Here is an 11,624-nt window from a genome sequence, read left to right as displayed (position 1 = left end):
AAGGGTAAAGGGAAAGATGGTGTCCATTGCATGGGACACTGAAAGAGTTATTTGCAAATGAAAGGTTTGGGTGATCTCTAATGGATCTCTTCCAGTCAACATTAAAGGACAGATTGAAAACCGCAGCTCCAGCTGGAGATTTTGTGGGGTCACATGAGGTGAAGTTAATAGAATAGGGGCTCTGGAATCAGAGGGAGGTGGGTTCCAGTCCTCTATCACTTCCTCCTGGCTTCAAATTCTTTATGCCTCAGTTGTGGGAATAATAACACAGCTCTTGTGTTTTTGTTTTGTTTTTTCGGTACGCGGGCCTCTCACTGTTGTGACCTCTCCCGTTGCGGAGCACAGGCTCCGGAGGCGCAGGCTCAGCCATGGCTCACGGGCCCAGCCGCTCCGTGGCATGTGGGATCTTCCCGGACCGGGGCACGAACCCGTGTCCCCTGCATCGACAAGCGGACTCTCAACCACTGCACCACCAGGGAAGCCCTCTTGTGTTGTTTTGAGATGAGATTAAATGAGATGGTTAATGTCATGCTTAGCACAGAGCCTGGCACAGTAACTTTTAATGCCTGGCACCTATTGTTAACTATTATTATCCCTCACCTCTGTATCGAGCTTTTGTGGTGCAGCAAACATTGGTCTTATTAATTGTATGACAACTTCACAACAACACAGGGAGGTTCGGTGATTATTATTCCCATCTGGAAGGTGGAGAAACAAGCTTTGAAGGGCGGGGGCGGGGTCCCGCCCAGTGAATTGATTTGCAGACTCACGAACCGATGGAGACCTGAAGTTAAAAAGAAGTAATTAAAGAGTAAAATCCTTTCTGGCCCCAGGTGTTAGTGAGCCACCGCAAGGCTGGTATTCAAACCTGATGGTAATAGGAATCATGGAGCCCTACCCCCTGCTCTGACTCTACAATCCGGTCACCGGGTCGGCATGAGGCTGGGGGGCGGGATCGGGGGCGGAGCGTCCGCCCAAGCCAGCGGAGGAAGCCCGAGGCCTTGCCGCGCCGCTCATTGGCTGCGGCCGGGCAGGTGCATCCTCAGCCAATCAGTGGTGCCGGAGGCGGGGCCGTCGAGGCTCACCTGGCTCCCGCGGCACTGCCCAGCTCAGTGGCGTCCGGAACCCCAAAGCACTTGTGAGTTCGCGGAAGTTCTGCCAGACTCGAGCCTGGCCCAGCTCGGCCGGACCCTACTCGACCCCCGCCCGGCCCGCCATGGGCCCTCCGTGCCGCAGCCTCTCTGCGTTCCTGCTGCTGCTGTTGCTGCAGGTACGTTGGGTCCCCTGACTTTGCAGGAGACGCCCTCCGGACCCACCAACCGCACCCCGCACCCCGGCCCCCAGCCCCTTCCTCTCTTTCGTCGTCCCTTCCTCTCTCCTGTCATCCCCAGTCCCTCTTCTTCCAAGAAAGTTTGGGTACAAAGGGCCTGAATGGCCTGGAAAGTGCGCCGCGCTCTGGATTCCACGGAGAAGGGAGTGGGAGCGGGTGAGGGTGAAGGGCGAGCGCGGCTTTGCCCACTGCCTCCCGCAAATGCCTGAGGTGGGGGGGCGCGCCTCACTGCAGCCTCCGGGGACCCGGGTGGGCTAAGGGCGGGCAGCGGAGGGCATGGAGTAGGGTGGGCGTCGGGGTATGGGATAGGGGAGCCCTGGTGCAAGTCCGGGGGGAGCCGGGAGTAGTGGGAACGACCTCTGAGGTAAGGAAAGGGGAACCAATAAAGAAGGCACCTGCCCTGTAAAGAAAGGGCGGTAAATAGGTATGGGGACGTCCCCGGCACAAGAAAGTAGGGTCAAAAGGGGTTGGAACGCCCCTCGGTCTGAGGAACTGGGCTTAAGAGTGGGAGCTCTCCTGGTGTAGGGAAAGTGGAATTTGGAAGCGTAAAGATGCCTCCAATGAAATTAAAAAGGAGACTGGAAGGAAACGGGTGCTAGGTCTGGAGAAGGTGACCCAGTAGCCGCCTCTCCTGGGAAGTCCTGGGGGCTTGGCGGCCACAGGTTTCCGAATGAAAGAGTTTGGCGTGGCTGCCTGCCCGGGGGGGATGGGGATGGGCATGAGGGTGGGTCATTTCCACAGTCCTGGCGCCGGGAGCGAGGGAGGGGAGGCACTGTTGGTTTCGGTGTGGGCGGGAGGGGACCCTCTCAAGTCACCCGGGTTCCATATCTTTCTCCTACCGTAGGTCTCATCGTGGCTCTGCCAGGAGCCGGAGCTCTGCAATCCCGGCTTTGGCGCCGAGAGCTACACGTTCACCGTGCCCCGGCTGCACTTAGAGAGAGGCCGAGTCCTGGGCAGAGGTGAGGGCGCGCCGCAGTTGTCCCTGAGCGGGGTGGGGTGGGAGTGGGAAGGTCCGAGAAATTGCGCTCCCATGCCCCTGGGCTGCACTGGGCGAGCCCCTTCTTCCCTGGCTCAGGTGACACCCCTTTGTAATTTACACAGATGCAGGGATCTAAACTTTTGCCATGATAGAGCAGTTGGGGTTGAGGGGGCTATCTTGTATGGTTGACTTAGTTATGGGGGGCACTTATTAGAGGCCTTCAGTGTGTCTCATATTGTCCTGACCACTTTCTCTCTCTCTCTCTCTCTCTCTCTCTCTCTCTCTATATATATATATATATATATATATATATATATATATATACACACACACACATAATTTTTCCAGGGCTACTGATTTTTTTACTTTTTAAAATTTTTGGCTGCATTGGGTCTTCACTGCTACGCGAGGGCTCTTCTCTAGTTGCGGCGAGCGGGGGCTACTCTTTGTTGTGGTGCGCGGGCTTCTCATTGTCCTGGCTTCTCTTGTTGCAGAGCACGGGCTCTAGGCGCGCGGGCTTTAGTAGTTGTGGCACGTGGGCTCAGTAGTTGTGGCACGTGGGCTCTAGAGCGCAGGCTCAGTAGCTGTGGTGCACCGGCTTAGTTACTCCGCGGCCTGTGGGATCTTCCCGGGACAGGGCTCGAACCACTGTCCCCTGCATTGGCAGGTGGATTCTTAGCCACTGCACCACCAGGGAAGCCCATCCTGACCACTTTGAGACAGTCTATCATTTCAGGCTGCAAAATCCTGATGTGTGGGAAGAGGGTGGGGGTGGGTGGTAATTCCCATAGTACAGATGAGGAAATGCTCAGGAGGGTGGAGCCCACTTGCCCCAGGTTCAGCAGAGCAAGAATCTGAGCTAGGCTCTGACTCCTAGGCCCCGTTCTGCAACATCTCTGGGATGACTGAGGAGCCCTCTCTTAGTCACCAGACTGTGGCTTTTGCTCATAGAGATGAAAACATTTTGATACAGGTACCATTCCCCCAAGGAATAATGGTGTGTGTTTGTGTGTGTGTGTGTGTGTGTTTTTCAAAAACCTGGTAGCTCTGACTCAGGGAATGAAAACGGACACAATGTGCCTCTGGGTCTTATCACTGTGATAATCAGGATTCTAGAGTTTGCTTTGTTTCACTTCACTGTTGCCCAGGAGTGAGAGCAAGGGAATGTTGGTTTCTCTTCTGGTTTCACCGATTCCCAGGTGCTTATTTCCTACCAAAGGACTTTCTCCTCCCTCTTGATTTCGTTGATAGGGCAAGTATCATAACAATAAAAGAAACACTTTTTGAAATGAGGAATCACCCACAATTCCCCTAAGGCAATTCACTGTTTATTCTTCCAGTCTTTGGCCATGTGAAAAATCTACAGCAATCATGCTGTTGTCTGAAATTTTTTTTGAACTTTGAAAGTTGTTCCAACAGTAGGAGACTTTTTTTTTTAAACAGAGAAACTGAAGCTTGATTGATTAAACATATTTGCTTTTCTTTTTTTTTTTTTTTTTTGCGGTACGCGGGCCTCTCACTGTTGTGGCCTCTCCCGTAGTGGAGCACAGGCTCCGGACGCGCAGGCTCAGCAGCCATGGCTCACAGGCCTGGCCGCTCCACGGCATGTGGGATCTTCCCAGACCGGGGCACGAACCCGTATCCCCTGCATCGGCAGGTGGACTCTCAAGCACTGCGCCACCAGGGAAGCCCACATATTTGCTTTTCTGAGTCATGTCTGTGTTGTGTGTGGAGCTTTCTATTGGGTCAGAAAGGAAGTGTTGTCTGCCTGGTTTTGCAGTGGGTCCACCATTACTTGGCCAGTCTCTGCTTGATGTTCTGCTGGGCCCCCAGGAGTGATTGAGGAGATATAGGGATACTTCATCCCTGCCCCTGGTATTTCACACTCCAGCAGGTTGCTAAGAAATGTCCCAGGACCTGCTTAGAGAGCATTGTGGGACATGGGCACTTAGGTGGCAGAGTGTGGGTGCCCTGGGGTGTTCTGATGGGTATCAGTGGGCAGTGAAGTCTGGCTTCTGGGAGGAGGCAAAGTTGACTGAACCTTGAATTCGGGGCAAGGGTTAGAAATGGTGTGTGCATCTGTGTATGAGGTGTTACAACACAAGTGTTGGTCACTTTGTTTTCCTTCACCAAGACATCTGGTAGCACCAAGGGTGGGTTAGTCTAGTTTTTATTCCCACCACCACCACCACCAAGCTTTTGTATCTGACCAGTAATAATATTATTACATGTTAATAATGACATAAATATTATTATTAATAGCCCCTCCTATTCGGTTTTGAACCAGACTCTGGGACAAGTGCTTCACATCTTTTACCTCATTGAACCTTGTGACGGTGGGTTCCATTGTTATTTCTATTTTGAGATGAGGAGACTGAAGCATAAGGCAATTTCTTGATCTGCTCAGGGAGCCACAGCCGGTCTTTCTCCCATTCTTTACGCTTCTCAATAATCTCAAAAAAAAAAGAAAGAGGGTATTTGGGCAATTTGTGTCCATCGTGAAATAGGCATCATCTTCTCTATGTACCCTGGAGAGCAGAGGTGTTGATAGGGCAGGACCCTGAGGGGGGCTGGTGGTGATGGAAGTGGGCCAGACCTGGTGCGAAGTGGAAGGGGCCTATAGCTGGTAGTGTTGGTGGGAGAAGTATCCTCTGGAAGCCCCTTGTGTGGCTGGTTCCAGTCCCCTTTATGTCCACATACCCAGCCTCAATCAACAGATTTCCTGACATTTAATTTTTTTGGCCTTTTTGGACTATGGGGTCTCCTACCACTCCAATGTGGAATCAGATGAAAGTGCCCTTCTGGTAAAATCACATATGCGATCTCAGGGAACTGGCTTTGTGATTTAAAAAGGCAGCCAGGATTTAGGGAGGTGACCTCATTCTCTTGGGACGGTCCAGGAAGATGGAGGCATGCAACATTAGCACCAGGTTTAAACATTGGCCCTGTGGGGAATTTGCTGCATGGGAGTCTGAGAACAAGGAGCCTATTGCGTTAAGTCCACAGGTGGCTGAAGAGTGTCACAAATAGGGTTTTGATTAAACTTAGGGGATCTTGGGGTGGTTTTCTGGGGTCGTTCCTGTGCCCTGTGAGATGGCTAACCTCACAGTCTCACTCAGCTTTGTATTTATTCCTTTGATTTCTCTCTACGTTTTAGAATGGAGAATGTACAAACAAACGACACCAAAACCACAACTGGTTCTTTAGAGTTTCTGATTATTTTCTTTTTTTGTTTGTTTGTTTGTTTAAGCACAAACTGGTTTGAAAAACCCAGGCTGTTAGACAGTTTCCAATCTCAGGATAATACTTGTGCACTCAGCTTTCAGTTGATTGAGGGGTGGGGAAAAAAAGCAGGCAGGCTTTCAAACCGATGGTTTCCTTGCTTTGCTTCCTCCTCCACCTGACCTTGGGCAAACAGGGCTTATATTTTGGGTTTGAGCTCTGATTGCTTGATGGATTGACCTTGCTCACAGGCGTCCAGCTGTAAGGATTAAATACACCCATTTCCTCCTCCTTCTAAAAGATGTGCTGAAAGGTGATGGAAACAGTATGCAGGCCCCCTAATTAAACTAGGCTTTATTTATTTATTTATCTATCTATCTATCTATTTATGTATTTAATGGCTGTGTTGGGTCTTCCGTTGCTGCATGCAGGCTTTCTCTAGTTGCGGTGAGCGGGGGCTGCCCTGGGGGCTGCTCTTCCTTGCGGTGCGGGGACTTCTCACTGCGGTGGCTTCTCTTTAAAGTATTTTTTTGCTTTTTAAGTTTTTTTTTTTTTTCCTTGGCTGCACTGGGTCTTTGTTTCTGCACATGGGCTTTCTCTAGTTGCAGCGAGTGGGGGCTACTCTTCATAGCAGTGCGCGGGCTTCTCATTGCGGTGGCTTCTCCTGTTGCGGAGCACGGGCTCTAGGCGCGCGGGCTTCAGTAGTTGCGGCACGTGGGCTCAGTAGTTGTGGCACATGGGCTCAGTAGTTGCGGCACACGGGCTTAGTTGCTCCTTGGCATGTGGGATCCTCCCCGACCAGGGATCGAACCTGTGTCCCCTGCATTGGCAGGTGGATTCTCAACGACTGTGCCACCAAAGAAGTCCCTAAACTAGGCTTTAAAAAACAAATACAGAAGCCTGCTTTGGGGTCACCTTATGTCATAGGATCCCCACTCCCTCACCCCTCCAACTCCTAAACATCACTCCTCTGTTACATCTGTGTCAAGGGTTGGTGCAAATCTCCCTGGGGAAGGAGACTAATGAGTCATTCTCCTGCCCTTGACTTTGTGTCTGCACAAGGAGTGGCAGAAAACTCCTGAGCCCTGCAAGGCCATCTAAGGAAGGCTGGCACCTACTGCTTCTGTATGGGGCCTCTAGACCTGCCTATCCCCTCTGCCAGGTGTTTATGGAAATCCCTGTTTGCTTTCTGGGGCTTTTATTGGGTGAGGCTTTTCCTCCGAAATGCTCCTTCTAAGCCTTCCAAGCGCAGCCCCAGATAAGCCAGATGCTGAAGCAATCAGCTCTCACATCTCCCAGAAGCCGCCCAAACCCAAAAATCCCTAAGAGACACCCATCACAATCCAGACTTTCTGGGTTTCCACTCTGTCTCAACCCCCATCTTCTTTCAGGGCTGTAGGCTCTCAAGGAAGGGAATGGACTAGGGCTGGTCAGGATAGTTCCATGAATATGAAAGACCAGGTTTGAATTTCAGCTACTAGCTGTGTGACCTTGGGTAAATCACTTTGCTTCTATGAGCCTGTTTCCCATCTGTAAAATTGGGGGGGTGGGGTGGGCAATAATACTTATAGGTTTGTTGTGAGGATTAAATATGCATATTTGTTTATTCATTTGGATTCTCTTGTCAACACACGTGAGTGCCTATTGAGTGTCAGCACTGGGCTGGACCCTGGGATTACAGTAATGAATAAAGCCGATGTGGACTGAACATAAAGTGAGTGAGAAGGATGTTAAGGAAACAGGAAAGAGTCATTAAATGGTGGCTCATATTTCTTACGGACAGAGAAGGCACTCATATTATTTTCAACAAATGAATGAATGAATGAATATTTACTACCTCATACCTTGGCTTATTTTCTTCCTCTCAAACTGTGGCCTCGGGCCAGCGCTCAACGCTGATTGTAATTGGCAGGGAGAGCTGCGTCTGTTAGAACTTTCTAAGATGCTTGTGAAGGCTGCATGCCCAGCCAGTGGCTCTTGAAGCCAGACTATAGTGATAAGTGTGTCCCAGGGATACAGTGTACTTAGTGCTTCCCTCTGAAAGCCACGGAGGGCAGAGAGGGGAGACCTCAAACCCGATTCTGGAAATGGAAGGGCAGTTAGACATTTTAAAGTGTTTTTGTCTTTGGTCCATTTAAAAAAAATTGTGGTGTCTCTCCCTCTCCCCTCCCTCTCCCCTCCCTCTCCCCTCCCTCTCCCCTCCCTCTCCCCTCCCTCTCCCCTCCCTCTCCCCTCCCTCTCCCCTCCCTCTCCCCTCCCTCTCCTCTCTTACTGTTGTAAGTTTTCCTTTTATATGCTTCAGCTTTTGCTTGTTACTGTTGGGAGCGTTTTAAGCCCCCTCTTTCTGCATTTTTCCTCTTCCCTTTCCTTCCTGTATCTACCTCAGTCCTCCACTCCCCCACCTCCCAAGGCCCAAGAACATTTAGAAGGTTCTTGAGTCAGACTGCCTAGATTGAAATCCAGGTAATGCCCGTTGCCAGCTGAGGGACATTGGCCAAGGACTTTCTAAGCCTTAGATTCCCCCTCTGTAAAATGGGCATAATAGTACCCATGTCACAGTGTGTATTAAGTGCCCAATGAATATTACATATTAAAGCCCCTGGAGTATTTGGTGCCTTCTGTTTGAGACTCTCCCTTGTTTTACCTTTGGTTCAAACGTTTCCCTGTGCTCTCTCCCACCCGGCAAACCAGCCAAACCAGTTTCCTCACTCTCCCTGTTTCTGTGTTAAAGCAAACACTGCTCTGCAAACAGCAAACAGTGACTAGACCAAAGTGCCCTTTGCTAGGAAAGGAAATGCTGCGGTGTTTTCTTGCTTGCCACTGTGCACTGTGCTTGGGAAGGGCTGGAGTGGGGTTGTCTGTGGACTTGCCCATGAATATTGTTCAGAATTGGGGTGGGAGGAGTGGGTATGGTACAACTGGGTCCGGGTAGGGGGGTTCAGGAAATCAGGGTGACCTTGAACCTGGCAGCTTTGGCTTGGTTTTTAAACATTTCATAATACACATGGCTTAAGGGTGCCTGTCTTTTCCCCATTGCCAAAAAACGCTCCGCCCCGGCCTCTGAGACCATGGTTTACCCACATGGCTAAGCATCAAATCACCTGGAGCACTTCAAAAACCTCCTGAAAATTCACTGAGCTGCAGTCTCTGAAGGTGGGGTTCTGACATGGCATTTTTAAAAGCTCCCCAGGAGTCTGCTGCCACCTGATTCATCGTCCTGGACGACTCCAGTGGCGAGATCAGGAATGTTTGATGAATAAATACCCAGTGCCAGCCAGGGTGTGGACATCTGGTTGCCCATCCTGAGGCCAAGGATCCAAGGGCACCCTTGATCAGGGAGGGATAAGGCCGGTCGACCTGCCGTGCCGGTGAAGGAGAGCTCTGCGGGCGCAAATTAGAGCAGACGGGGTGGAGATGAGGGGGTGCCCAGAGAAGCAGCCAGTGCTGGGGGCCCTCAGGGAGATTCCAGAAATTCTCTGAGACCCCCCTTCCCTCAGTGGCTAATTCCAATATGCTGGAGAATGTCCCTGGGGTGGGAAAATATTCAGAGGATGCGAGGACTGCTCAGTTTTACCCCCTGGATCTTGGTGAATGAGAGGACATCCTTTGCTGGGAATAGAGGAGAAAGTCGGAGCAAGTTGGGGAAGGAAAATTTATTCTTGGTTAGGGAAGTGTTAAGTTTGAAGGACCCAGAAGTGGCATCATCATGAGGGTATTTGGGAATTTCAGGTCTGGAGCTTGAGAGAATAGCAGGCACCAGTTTCAGTAGGAATTTGTATAGGACAGTGGTCTTTTTTCCTTAGTCTTGTGTCAATAGATGCAGAGGTTTTACAGGTTCCCCACACACTGGAGGAGAACGTAATGGAAGGGCTATGCTGAGAGTATTTATTTGGAGGCGGCCAACAAATAAAAATACAAGTATTTGTTTCTAACCAGTGTCAGGAGTGGGGCCTGCAAAAGTGGGTCCTCACAGACCTGACAGCTTGGTTAAGCCTCACGGTGGCCCAGACGGGAACTGTCATTATCTCCTACAGACTCAGAAGTTGGACAACTTGTCTGAGGTTGCCCAGCCAGGTAGTGGCAGAGCTGGACTTCTGTCTTCTAAAACCCGTGCCCTTTCCCACCCCCTCGACTGCCTCTTTGCCAAACTGCATCTCCAGTGAAACTAATTCACCTTTCTAAGGCGAGTTCCTCCTGCCCTTTGGAAAAGAGGTCTTTACACCTTTTGCATCTTGCTACTTTTAATTGTGTTGCTAGAATTCAGGCTTTTTTTTTTTTTTTGCCTCTGAAGGACCTCTTCTGTCTTTCTCCTCTGAGCCATTTTCAGCCTCTGTCCCTTTTGACTTTCACTTCCTAAAAATGCTAGGTGAACTGCACTTCTTTTACTTTCTTCTTTTCGACTTTCTGAGTCTCTGAAAATTCAATAATACTGGCATTCAAGGTGGGTTGGGAGGGAACCTGTCCTAAACAAACTCATGTTCCAAGTGGGACCAGCTCAAGGTATGGGCACCAGGCAGAGGTCTGGCTGTGGATCTGTCCACACTGGGAATAGAGGGAGCGTGCCCAGATCCCTGTGAGCTCCGATGTTACTGCTGGGAACTTCTGGGGGCTGCCTGAAGAGTTGAACCTGTTCCCGTGAGGAAAATCATAAATGGTGGCCAGCACAGGACCCCGTGGTTAACTGGCCAAGGTCTAGATAATAATTAATGGGCTTTGTAATTAGAAGAGCTTGTAACAATCCCCTTTCAGATTTATGATACCTGGGCAAGTTGAAGGCTAAGAAGAACACCTGTTTGTGTGGTTTGGCACTCAGACTCCCAGGAGAGTTTTCCCAAAAGACGTTTTTGAGTGTCTTCACCTCGATGTTGCAACAGCCTCCTTTCTGGTCTTCTTGCTTCCTCTGCCCCTCTGCCAACAGTCTTTTCTCCACTCAGTCAGTGATGGTTTTTAAAATTTAAGTTAGAAAGCATCACTCCTACTCAAAATCTGCCAGTGGTTTCCCATTTCACACAGAACGAAAGCCAGTGTTTTCTATGACTTACAAGCCTTCCATGATCTGCTTCCCCGCCCACCTCCACCCCTTACCTCTTGTCCTGACTGTACTTAGAACACACCAGGCACATTTCTACTGCAGGGCCTTTGCACTGGCTATTACCTGTGTCAATAATAGTTTCCCCCTGCTACCTGCATGGCTCACTCCTTTATGTCTTCACGTCTCTGCTCAAGTGTCACTCTCTCAATGAGGTCTTTCTTGAACACCCTATTTGAGGCAATAACCCTTTCCCCCTTCTTTGCTTTGTTTTCCTCTGTAGCTCTTCTCACCATCTAACATGTATTTCACCTGTCTATTGTCTTTCTCCTCCCACTAGTACAAAAGCTCCAAGAGGGGGACTCCCCTGGTGGTCCAGTGGTTAAGACTCCATGCTCCCATTGCAGGGGGCCCAGGATCGATCCCTGGTCAGGAAACTAGATCCCTCATGCTGCAACTAATATCCCACGTGTCGCAACTAAGACCCAACACAGCCAAATAAATAAGTAAATATTAAAAACATAAAGCAAACAACAAAAAAACTCCAGGAGGCCAGGGGCTTTTGTCTTGTTGAGTTCACGGGCTGTATTGCACCTGGAACTGTTCCTGGCCCATAGTAGGTGTCAGTAACTATTTGTTGAATGAAGGAATGAGGTTTCAGAGTGTATATATAGGTCCGTACATATCTTTTGCTTTTAGAAGTTATTCCACTGTGCCTTTTTCCAAAAAATAAAATGAGATCTAATTGACATATAACATACTAGTTTCAGGTGTTGTTGTGCTTTCTGTTTTAAAGAAAAGAGGGAACTTTCTCAGTACCAGCCACAGAAAGGACACAAGGAGAAGGGGATGTTCTCAGGGCATGTGTCTCCACTTGGCACTCCCCAGTTTCTCTGAGCCCTGCACACTGCTGGTGTAACCTTACCTCATTGTCTTGTCACAAAACAGCTTGCAGTCTAGAGTGTAAAGGTCAGATGAGCCATTTCTGCCCCACACTTCTTGGTGTAAGGAAGCACCAGATCAAAATCTAAACAGAGATCTGAGCCGCCAGGGCCATCTGTTTG

At 49.9% G+C, this 11,624-nt stretch overlaps 1 protein-coding gene across 3 annotated transcripts in view; it reads left to right on the top strand.

Annotated features, from left to right (window-relative positions):
• Window positions 1-1,143: 1,143 nt before the first annotated feature.
• The window catches only part of CDH1 (cadherin 1), a gene marked incomplete at its 3' end in the record, with an annotated part of 79,344 nt that continues 68,863 nt past the window's right edge, over window positions 1,144-11,624 (top strand). For all 3 annotated transcript variants that reach the window (XM_079723336.1, XM_079723337.1, XM_079723335.1), the window contains exons 1-2: window positions 1,144-1,270; window positions 2,175-2,289. In XM_079723336.1, the coding sequence (XP_079579462.1) occupies window positions 1,217-1,270; window positions 2,175-2,289 (169 nt within the window). In that variant the 5' untranslated portion in view covers window positions 1,144-1,216. The remainder of the gene's footprint in view (window positions 1,271-2,174; window positions 2,290-11,624) is intronic.

Source organism: Hyperoodon ampullatus (genome assembly GCF_949752795.1).
Source record: "Hyperoodon ampullatus genome assembly, chromosome: 18".
NCBI lineage: Eukaryota > Metazoa > Chordata > Mammalia > Artiodactyla > Ziphiidae > Hyperoodon > Hyperoodon ampullatus.
The sequence above is the reverse complement of the archived record's forward strand: the minus strand, read 5'-3'. Positions and strand labels throughout refer to the sequence as shown.